A 12,138-nucleotide genomic window follows, 5' to 3' on the forward strand; every position below is an offset into this window, starting at 1 on the left:
ATTTCTGCATTTTCTTTTAGCAGTTGCATGTCAGTTTCCAATGTCACTAGCCCAGAAACCTACAAGTTTTCTTATAACATTTGGTGCCTGGATTTATATTCCTATATTTTAATGGGATTTTTTTCTAAAAATTAATTCCAGTAGTTGTACTCTTGCTCAAAGCAGATTTGTGTTTCTCAAGAAGTTACTTTCAGTTTGTTAGTCTGCTTTTCTGATATGTATTATTGGCACAAATAACAAAAATAATTATAATTTCTTTTTTTGCACGATATACTGGGTATGTAATGAACCATTGCTACAGCTGAATTACTGATTTTGAAAAGACTGGGGAAGAGTAAGAAATTAAAGACAGAGCAAAAATATCAAAAGGAAAATCCTTTGCTTAGCTTTTATGTTACGTTCAGTCTTACCTGCTTGACAGTTTTTTGAGCAGTCAGAAATAAGGTTAATCACCATCTGAGAGATCTTTGAGAACACATACAACTGAATGCTGCTAAAACATCTGAAATGTATTGAACTTACGTCAGGAGTCCAGTTTCATGGCCCTTAGTTCCTACAGAACTACTCAAATTGATTACTAAACGTAAGACTTCTTTCCGCAGAAGGATTCTGCACACTGGTGTATCATCTGGGATTGATTTTACTCCTGGAAAAACAAGTTAACCAGTTTGGAGTTTAAACAGAATAGTTTTTGATTGTGCTAATCTTATGCCACGTAAGTCTGTTTTAGCATTCCAGAAACACACACATGGATGTTTATGCATGTATTCTGACCTATCAACAAGTATTTCCACTGAAATTGAAACTAAAAAAAAATACTATTTTAAGAGAAATATTTTTAAAAGATAAACAACCATTTCATTAATGGAAAAACATTTAAGGTTCAGTAACAGTGCTCTCTCTACCATGAAATGATGTTGCAAACTGGCTGAGTGATTATCTGCTGTTTCTCTTAGACGCTAGAGAAGTTAGCAACCAGCTACTTCGTAAGAAATTATAATTCAAAACGTAAAACACAAGCCTAAAAAAGAAATATCTTTCTCTTTACAGAAATTCAGTAACTTATAAAAAAAAAGTGGTTTTTTGAAACTACCACCAGTGTGGAAAAAAAGGCAAACAATTCGCTTGTAATGTCAGATACAGAGCTATTTAATAACATGCAGAAATGCTGTATAGCAAAAGGAGAAGAGTTTAAAAGTATGTTCTCCCATCTGGAGATGGTGGTTATTTTTATTCTTGTTATTTTTTGGGGGTTTTGTTGTTGTTGTTGTTGTTTTGGTTTTTTTTAAATAATGAGCACTACTTTGTTGCAGTATGTATAAATGAAATATTATTTTTCCACAGTACCTACCTAAAAAATCCTATAAGGGTTATAGTCTCTAATAATCTTAAGGCTTTCAAACTTACCTAGTACAAGCTCTGTACTCTTGGTGCTGCTAGCTGAACCATGGGATACTGCATCACTACAGCCTGAAATTCCAGAAAATTTGGAGGAATGCACATCTAAGTGATTGTGTATGGTCTGCCCACACCAGTCAGTATATGGAATGTCTGAAAAATCTGACATAAATAAGAAGTTGCATCTTTGTTATTCACACTTTTCCTCAATTCAAATGCTTTTCTTATTTTTCAACAATGGTAAGCATGGAAGACACTAATGCACACACTAAGTACTTTGCATACAAATCAAGTGGAACCTCAAAATGTCTAAAAATCACTTTTTTAAAATCTTGAAGTACTTGAGTGAAAACAATCAACCCTTTTAGACACTGATGGAAGCCTAAGAACTGTCATCACCACAGAGCTCTTACTGATATATCTGTGCTTTATTTTATGTAACATACAGATGCTCTTGCATATGCCTAATTTTCTTTGTTTGTACAATTATCACAGGTGTTGCAGAAAGGGCTCTGACTTCATCAACAGAAAGATATGACAATAAGATTCTTCTGGGAGGTTTCACTATTCAGAGCCTTTGGCATTTTGGATTTAAAGAGACGAATATAAAAATCCAAGCTTTTGATTGTTGTGCAATTAACAGAACCAGAGAAAAACACAGATCTGAAGGGACTCCTGGAGATCACCTAGTTCAATCCCTTGCTCAAAGAAAGGTTCACCTCAAAATGAGATTAGGTTACACTGCAGAGTTTTGCCCCTTATGTTCAACTGGAATTTCTGTTCCTACAGCATGCATTTCTGGCCTCCCATCCTGTGGCTGTGTGCCTGACAAAAGCCTGGCTCTGCCCCACCTACAATCCCCTTACCCTACTTGAAGACCAGATGGGATTTCATTTGCCATCCCTTCTCCATACCAAAGTCAAGCTCAAACTCAGCTCTCTGGGCCATTCCTCACATTTGGTGCATCATCCCCTTTGCCAATAGTACTCTTTATGTCTTACTACCTGAGAGCATAACACTGCTGTAAAGTGGTGAAGATTCTTACTAAGCATCCATTGCTGGATTATCTTTTTATTACAGACATCACAAAAAGGCATGTAACCGCAAGCTCTGCAGAGGAGGTTAGGAAAAAAATAACTCTGAATCTGATCTGAAATTACAGCTCAACTTCAACAGAATCGTCAGGTTTCCCTTGTTTTGTTTTATGGCACAGACTTGCTTTGAAGTCAGACTTTTCATAAGTTGGGCAGAAGCATGTTTTCAGGACATGGATTTTAAGTACTAAATAAGGTTTCAAATTCTCTGTCTCGATAAGCTCTTAGAAATATTTAAAAAAACATGCAGGTACTTATTCTAACACCACCACTAGAAATTAAAATGCTGGAAATGACCACAGAAATACCATTAGTTGCACAGTGATCTTACTAGGCAGAATTAATTTCAAGGTCAATAGTCAGTAAGGAAAAATACCTTACAGATTAATAGATTTTGAAGATGAACAAAATTCAGTATTTCATTCAATTTTATCACACTTCGCCACAAGGAAGACTAACCTGTACGACTATATGAAGAGTTCATTTTGTTGTTAGGCTGATAACCCAGTATTTGAATGCAGACACAGTAAAGGCAGTTCTCATCCGTGTGCTCCTGTAACCCCGTATCCTCTGTATTTTCTAAAAACTGAGAGGCATCTGAACGGCTGGTATTCATTATTTCTGTGAGACTGATCTGCTGTCGGAGCATCTGAAAAGGGCTTTTGACAACATCACTTGTACCTGATGGAAGACCTGTACATAAGCAATTAGACATCAGAAAAAACAAAACCCAAGCAACCAACACTATTTCGATTAAATTTCCCCTTTTAAGCCTTTTAAGGATGGGGAGGCTGTGTATGTGAAGATCCAGAAACTTTTTTTTGAGCTGTTAAGCTCCCAAGATTGTTAACATTCAGGAGACAGACATCACATTTTAGTCCTGGCTTATGACATTTAACAAAACATTGCAAAGGACAGAATTCAACCTCTAAACGCACATACGGTACACACATACTGTAAGAAGGTATGTGTTAAAACCTGACATTATATCAACATTAGTAACAGTAATACCCATGTAACACTAATACATTACCAATTTTCATAGTGTCAAACAAGATTAATACAATAATATACCAGATGTTTAAATGACACATATGCCTATGAACACATAAACACAAATTAAAAAACTGTAACAGTGCCTGTAATAGTAAGAAACTAGACTCAACAACGCAGAAACAAGCCAAACACACTTTAGTGACGTGCTCTTCCGTGGGTGGAAGATACCAACAAATACAATTTTGAAAAAGAGTTACTTTACACTGAAACTTAGCTAACTACAGAAACACACTTTCTGGAAAAATCAGCTTTATGTATCACATTAACACCACAAAAGAAAAAAAAACCCAAACCACTAAGGTGTATGTATTTGGATGTTCAAAGTGCTTGTAAAAGTTCCAGTTAACTAGGAGGCAAGACCACAGCTAGAACGGCTATCCTATACTACTTTAGGACCAGTTGCAATGCTTCTTTTTTAGTTGTCCTACTGAAAAAGACACATACTGACACCCTACAGATTTCTGACTGCTCTGGAGTAAAAAGGAAGTACATTCCAGAACAAGCCAGGCACTACAGAACACTTGCCCTTCTCTTGTACCGTGTCCCATCACCTCTGCTGATCAACTGTCATGGAAACATGACAGAAAGACAAAATTTACTTTCTGAACTACACACCTAGCACCTTTACTGGTTCCTATAAATTCATGTATAATCAAAGGGAAGTCAAAATGTAACAGCTCAATATGTGACATACATATTTATGCAAGCTTAAATTTTGTCACTTTCTTTAACGCAATATCACTACCAGTCTTCAGTTAGCATTAGCTCATATTCTAATCAGATATGTAAACTTTCCTCCTTTATTAGAGCAGGACTGAGCTCATGTTGCTTTGAAGCAACACTGCATTATCTCAAACTATATAAAAAAGGGAATTGGTGGCCTGCTATTCTGAATCCAGAACACAGCTCTAACAGCTAAAAAATAAAATCTTTCTGTAAAGAAAAATCAACAAATACACCCACACCTCACCCCACCCAATGTACAAATAAACAACAGAAAGGTACTGGAGAAGAAGAAAAACAGTACCTCCAGCATCAGGTGCAAAGACCCTAGCTCCACGGTCATCAAACGGAGGGGTGGTTTTCTTCTGGAAATATGGAGTTTCCTTTACCTGGAATATTCAAGTGAAAATTAAAATTAGCACAGGTGATAATCATGTAAAAAGGAAAAATAGATTTTGAGGAAATAAAATGTCCATTTTTTTACTTCAGGAAAAAGATCTTATTAGAAGAGTAAATTAAGAATGGGCTCCTGAGCACTAAAGAAAAGCCAATGAGAAAAACATAAATTTCTGAATGAATTTTTATTAAGCAAGGCTATAAACAGTCAGTAAATGTTAAAACAGTGGTCACAGGCTGTAAGGAAACCAGTGACCCAGAAGTGACTGTTAATGATCTGTCCATGATCACTCTACATCACTGAAGATCTTGGGAGAGCAGTGCAAAAACACCCAGGACATCTAAAATGTTGCCTTTAAGACGTTGTAGAGTCAAGATGTTGTAGAGTCAACTGTACAAAAAGAGTTGAGAGAGAAGAAATGAAGCAACATAAATACACCACAAAGACTGTGAAGGAGAAGGAAAAGGTAGTAATTTCACAAAGGAGAATAGAAGCAGCTATGATGGAAAATCTTGCTTTTGCTCTAGCTTTAGTAGTTTTTTGAGATTAGTAAGGAATTAGTTTAGGTTTGAAAGGCAAAGACTAAGTAAACTAAAGATGAGGAAGCTCACTGATTTACCTTTGACATAGACCACATTTTTGACAATTAAGTAACAGAGTATTAAACCCTGTGATGCATCAGTTTGTTAGATGGGAATGTGTTTTAACCAAGTAGAAAGAGGAAGGCAATTGATAAAGACACTTAAAATAATCTGGTTTAACTTAAATATATGTATCTGTGAGGTTAAGTAAAGACTATATAATTTAACACTCTGACAATATATATACAACTACACTAATACTTAAACAAGATCATGGCAGCAAGCAGTTAACTGTGCGACTATGCACATCATTTATGGTTGACCAATGAACATATCAATTAGTTGGCTAAAGAGGCATTAACAAATGTCCACAGCCTATGTCTGTTTTAGTATAAAAGCTAGCTGTCAACTAAAAATCTTAGGACAGCATATTTATGCTACCATTGTGTGACACTCTTCTAACCTAGTCTGCATCATTACTTGTCTAAGAACACAAAACAGACTAGCGATTTTCTGTAAATGAGGTTAGAAAAGAAACCCTTGTTCTCCAAAATGCATTCCTTGAAAATACCACATCCGTTTTAACTCATTTCTCTAGATCTAATCTATTCTGATGAAAACGCAACAGTTGACTACCTTTCAGTATGCAAATGCAAATGAACCCAGGAAGTTATCACATACATACCTGAAATATTTCATTGATATCCACTGGGAGAGCAAGGCCAATGTAATCATCGGAGCTACCATACGTAGCATTAGAAACCATGGAGCGAACAGAAGAGGAACGCTGAAGTGTGTTTTGGTTAATAGGACTTAATAAATCTTCTTTATCTAATGAAGCATAACTTAAAGCTTTCATGAACCTGTAACATTGAAATAATAAATCACAATCTTGGTAAATCTCTCATTCTGGCACACTAAAAGTAAGAAGGACTGCTGACACAAAGACTACCCTCATCTTCCCATTGTAGAACCCAGAGCTTGTTCCTCTGTCAAATTACTAATGAGCTAAGGGGTCACTGCTTTTTTCTGTCTCATATTGTGTTGCATGGTTTGGCAGTTCCTCAGGTAAAAATTTTTTCTTTGAAAGTCCTGTGACAGGGACTTGAAAGCTAGCAGGATGGAACTTCTGCTTGAGGAGCTGCCACCCTGCAAAACCACAAACTGTCTCCAACTTACCAGGCTATGAAGACTTGCAGCCCAGACATGGTCAGTAAAGATTTAGGCTTTCAAACTGCTAATTGCCTCATTTTGAAATGCACCTATACACTGAATATACCTTCCCTGGACAGTCACAAACTCCGAGCTGAGCAAGCACATCCATGCCAATACAGAGCTCGAGCCTAAGGTACCAGCAATGCAAGCAAGGAACATTTTTTTCCTTACTCTAAAGAAGCCACCATTAGGTTACCCAAGCATGGAGGAAGAATTTGCTTAACATGAATGCACAAACTTGAATCTGTGCAGTGAGCAGAGCTGACTGTGACAAGCAGTCTGAGGAACAAAGAAGTAAATAGCTTGAGAAAATGAGGCAGGAGAGAAGAGGCTGGAGAACAGGAGAACAAGTCCTCAGTTTGGCCATCCATCATTTTATTTCTCATTGAAGATAAAAACCTAAAAATGTTTTCTGCTAATCAACCTTTGTAGATGGTCTATATGCAGTGGATTAAAGCTTCCTAGTAAACGGGAGACACATCTCAGGAACAGTAAATTATTATATTGAAGTACAGTAAACATTTGATTTCTTGACTTTCTGCCTTAGAAATATTTTTCTATCATTTTTTGTTTTAGATGGCAATAGTATTCTTGCCCCTAACAGATTAACAGATTTACACCAAGATAAAATTAAATTACCAAGTTTTGACCATGTAAGATTCAAAACATTATTATGTGATGGGAATGCGGAGAAGGATATCTATAGTTTTCTTGCTACTAACTAATTCTGACCATGGCTAATGACAGTAGCAGTGGGCTTCCAATAAAAGCCAAGACATACTTCAAAGGATGAGAGGAAATGGGCTCAAGTTGTGGCAGGGGAGGTTTAGATGGGATATTAGGAAGAATTTCCTCATGTAAAGGGTTGTCAAGCATTGGACCAGGCTGCCCAGGGAAGTGGTTGAGTCCCCATCTCTGGAGATGTTTAAAAGATGCGTCGACATGGTGCTTAGGGATATGGTTTAGTGGCAGACTTGGCAGTGTTAAGTTAATGGCTGGATTTGATGATCATTAATGTCTTTTCCAACCTAAATGATTCTACGATTCTAAAACCCCCGAAGTTACAAACTGCATTGGTCATTTCATAATAAAGCATTCTACAATTACTCTCAACATAAAATTAAAGATAGAAGTATTAATCTTAAACCTTGTCCCTGCTTCTCCTAGAAAAGCAAACAGTTATCTAACGAGTAGTGGCAAATACCACTAAGTTTTCATGAACGTGTGTTTGCAGGTGATAGGGTGAAAGCCATGATCAGGATTTGAGACATGCGTATTAACATTTTTGGTTGGTCTTTATAGAGGTGGATAATTAAGCCTTACAAAATAATTTATGCAAAGAAACAAGCTTTTCAACCAATTTACAGGTGCTAGTTGCTATGTACACATGAATTTGTCAATGAAGCATGAATCAAATTTTTCTTAAGACTAACAGAAAAATAGCCTTAGCAAACAAAAAGGACAGGCTATTTCTTTCCAGTTTATTACTTAACCAGTGGTTAAGGGTGTTGTTCAGCTGGAAGTAGTAACATACCCTGAAATTAAAAGAACCAGAACTATTCAGTGCAGACACTCAGCTGTAACCAGTAAAAAAACCATGCATACTAGTTACATCTTAGTCTTTCTAATCAACTATACTAGTGACGAACACAATCTGACAATCTCTTGTAGTATGTACCCCTGCAACTTTTTAACCTTCTGAAAGATACAAGTAACAAGTACTCCAGCCACTTCAGTTCAATGTTGAAGAGGTCAGCTCAAATCCTCGAGCCTAACCACTGATACAAGAGATGATGAACAGCTAAGCACCAGGAATACTGTTAATATTATATTATATGCAGAGTCTCGGGATACAAATCCACTGCAGCAAGGCTGCTTTGCATATCGAGGGCATGACTGCAAGGAATGGTGAAACTTTACCACAGCCACAACAGAACCTGTGCTGCCACTGAAATGACACTGATTTGTCCCTGCATTAGCACAGAAAGGCAGCAACAAAGCAAAGCACAGCACAGCACTTCTGATTTCCAGGATAATGCAGCTTAACTACTGAATCATCCTTAATTTAATCAGCCACTCAGTCTAGTTCTAACTTAATTAAACAAAGGGAACAAAACTTATCTTTTATGGCATCTTTGCAGAATCACATGAAAATATCAACAAATCAATGTTGCTCTTAATCAGGACAAAAATGCACAGTAACAAACAGGCACTGTATACACTCAGATGGGTATGTGGAGTGCAGTTCAGCACCTGGGCATTTGCTGTTCTGTGCAGTAAGCAGATGACCAATGTACTGGTAGCTTCTCCCCTTTCTGTCATCTGGGAGAGGATATTTAAGTAAGAACAGAGATAGAAAACGTCTTTTCTCTCTCAAAAGTAATGTGAAAATCCAATGCACTAGCTAAAAGATGATTTGAAAGGAAAAATTTGGTAGAAGGCTTTTAAGAGAAAGTTGTTAAGCACGAACTTGCTGCTGGGAACAGTGTCAATGTCATGAGCTGGGTATCTTATGTAACTATCCAATTAGTCTTCAGAACATCTAATATTACTCAAAAATAAAGAGGTGACACTCCCATCTAAAAATAAATGCCGTGAGTAAAATCTTTGCTCTGTTGTAGCTAAGAAGCTAAACTCACATTCACAACAGTGGTACCAGTTTCTCACCACTGGCCTCAATGCCACAGTGAACATGAATATAGCATACTGGCAGGAGTCCCCGAACCTCATGAACTGACATTGAAAAAATAATCTTCTGAAACATACCTCTAATTTCGTGTGATTGCAACCTCAGTAATGCTAGCAGTGTCACTGCATTTAAATATTTAAAAAGTTAAACAGGAAGCAAATGTGACAATGGGAACATTTTCCTTTGTCACCAACAGCTAAGCACAGCTAGGAAAGCCAAGCTTCTCTGACAGCACTTATGAAGTTGAGAATTCTCAGTCTATTTTATTATTCTCCTAATAGCAATATGGCTTTCAGTGAAGTTATGAATCATCCCGCAACAACTGTCACTTTTAGGTGAAGTTGGAAAAATATTAGAAAGATACTTTTCTTATTTAATGTCTCTGAAGTAAGAAACGAGCACATAATAATCTCTTACCGGCTTGGGGTTAGTCGAGAATCCAGGCTGCCAGACTTCATGGTAATAGTGTCAGTAAACAGCACGTCCTTTGCTGGAGATGCCAGGGCTTCTGAGTGAGACAGTGAAGGATGCATCCTCTGCTGTTGTAAGCGTTTTAGTGTAGCATAGCCAAAGGCATCACGAGAACTTGTGTAGCTAAAGTTATAGTCAGCAAGACTTTTTATTGTAGCAAGAGAAGGAGCTTTAAGAGACTGGGCTCTTCGGGGAAGTGTATGAGACGACCCTGGCAGTACCAGGGATACAGAGTTGGATTTTGAGAGAGGCAAGTGGTTAGACTGTGGTGTTGAACAGTGACTTGGTTTAACTGTTTTTGTGCTTACCACAGTACTCAGACTTCCGCAGTCAGTATCTACATTTGTAGTGTCCACACCTACAGTCTCCCTTGAAGGGCTAGAGCTCATTGAGCTTATGCCACTTGTTGTGGTATCTGTATTAAAACTTAAGCTACGACTCTTGAAATGTGTTTGTGTAGTACCATCTCCTATTAGCCTTTCTCTGCTTGTGTTTTCCCGGTGAATTTCATTTCCCAGACCTTTTGGCAGCTTCAGATCATTTTCTCCAATACTTGGGGTACTATCAGTATCTTCCATGTGCTTACTTCCAACAAAAGAAGTTTCTAATCGTAAAGTCTGGATTTTTGGAACTTTGAAAACAGGGTTGAATTCTTCCCCAGCAGGAAAGTCTATGCTACCGGAAGGTTCTGTTACTGTACGATTTCGCCTCAGGCCTGATTTACTGTCAGATGATGTCAGCTTTCCGCCTTTTGGATCACTGCTACTTCTGTGTTTTTTATTAGGTAGAGTAAGAGAGCTTAGAATGCGATTTTTGACAAGTCTACTAGAAGAAAAAAAAGGAAAGGGACTACGGTCTTTGTCCTTCGAAGGTCCAGGTCTGTCATAAAATATTTGTTCTGCATCTTCAGTAATATCTAGGAAGAATGTACTAGTGGAAGTACTACCAAAACGGTCATCCTCCATGATGAACATACCTGAAATTACATGAGACTTCGTCACTGAAAATGGACGTTTCTTCAAACTGTATAAACTGTGTTGCGAAAAGGTAAGCAATTCTATAGACGCCGAAGTGGGATACTATGTGATTTACTTCAATTTTAATTCAACACTTTTTCTGCAGAACTTAGTAGTGTAAACTAAGTATCTTGAGGAGTACCTTAGCCAAAGGTCTCATTGCTTCAGCAGAAAAGCCACACTATCTTATTTCAGGGCAAATATCCAGCCACTAAAAGTATAACCGATGCTTTCCTCTAACGGTATATAAATATGGTATAGTTCTGGATTTAAATTCCAACTATCCATAGCAGAATTAAAACATTATTAGATGCTCGAAATATACAAGAATTTGAATACAGCAATACTCTGTGTGTGTGAATATAAACACAGAATATATGTATTTATATTCTAGAATATAAATAGGTACCTTTATAACTAAGCATGGAGATTTTTGCAGGGTATTATAGCAAGCTGCCATGACTTGACATAGAAACTAGTAACTTCCCCTGATGTTAAAATTTCTTACTTCCACAACAAATGTAAACCCAAGACACTGTTCTCTTCCCTTTCACTTGTCTACATCTCTCTGAATGTATATAACTCTGTCCCCTTGCTTGCACTCTTCTTTCTTGCAATAGCGCCTCTACACCATTTGCCTGAACCTCATCCTGCCAAAAGGTTGGTAAGAACACCAAAATGCTGTTTTGTGGTGGGTTTTTTCTGTTTGTTTGCTTTGTTGTTGTTGTTACTTACTCGAAGGAGCAGATTCGCTTTCACTATTATGCCTAGAACTGGTGGACTCAGAGTTCAAGCTAAGAGTGCTGGGTATAGAAGAAAGTTCATTGCAGAGCTGCTCCATGTCATCAGGGACCACTGGCCAAGGCTGTCTACGACTGTGTCTCACTGCATCCCAGTTGTGATGCTTCAAAATGTCACATCCTTGTTTAGTTTTGGCTATTAGACCAAGCACGTAGACACAGGTTCTGTATTTAATGTATATATAGAAAAAAGAGCAACAATAATAGCATCTAATTTAACTAAACTTATTTCTTTTTGAAAGGAAACAGTTTCAAAACAATTCAGTAGAAACTTCACAAAAGTGCCAAGTAGCTTTTTGTTCATTTGTATTTGTAAATCAATGGAAGCTTAAAATGCACTAAAGTATCTGAGAACAATACACTATTCAAAAATGAAAACTTATTATTACAAGAGCATATTACAAAAGCTGGTTACATAAAGTAGAAAAGTACCTTTTTTTTAAAAAAAAAAAAAAAAAAGACAAACATTAATGCAGTAGCAATATTAGGCAAAAGACCATCTATTTATACTTTTAGAGATTCAAAAAGACACTGAATAAAAATGATGAAATAATAAACTGATTCCAACAGAGACAGAAATAGCAAATATTTTAACTGTTTTTTTTTTAAAAAAGGGGAGAAGTAGTATGTATCTTTTTTCATAGGTTTGCTTTGCTTACTGCACGTTCTTTCAGACTTCCTATGCAATTCTGAGATTG

The 12,138-nt window shown here is 37.0% G+C and overlaps 1 protein-coding gene across 2 annotated transcripts in view; it reads right to left on the bottom strand.

The window, feature by feature from the left end:
* RICTOR (RPTOR independent companion of MTOR complex 2) overlaps nucleotides 1-12,138 on the bottom strand; it is a 67,815-nt gene that overhangs the window by 2,946 nt on the left and 52,731 nt on the right. For both annotated transcript variants that reach the window (XM_035902755.1, XM_009647326.2), the window contains exons 28-34: nucleotides 11,376-11,605; nucleotides 9,571-10,600; nucleotides 5,935-6,112; nucleotides 4,576-4,660; nucleotides 2,952-3,185; nucleotides 1,408-1,560; nucleotides 523-646 (exon numbers count right to left, since the gene is read on the bottom strand). In XM_035902755.1, coding sequence (XP_035758648.1) covers nucleotides 523-646; nucleotides 1,408-1,560; nucleotides 2,952-3,185; nucleotides 4,576-4,660; nucleotides 5,935-6,112; nucleotides 9,571-10,600; nucleotides 11,376-11,605 — 2,034 coding nt within the window. The remainder of the gene's footprint in view (nucleotides 1-522; nucleotides 647-1,407; nucleotides 1,561-2,951; nucleotides 3,186-4,575; nucleotides 4,661-5,934; nucleotides 6,113-9,570; nucleotides 10,601-11,375; nucleotides 11,606-12,138) is intronic.

The sequence above is a fragment of the Egretta garzetta genome, unplaced genomic scaffold, assembly GCF_000687185.1.
Source record: "Egretta garzetta isolate BGI_Z169 unplaced genomic scaffold, ASM68718v1 scaffold59, whole genome shotgun sequence".
NCBI classification, from domain to species: Eukaryota; Metazoa; Chordata; class Aves; order Pelecaniformes; family Ardeidae; genus Egretta; species Egretta garzetta.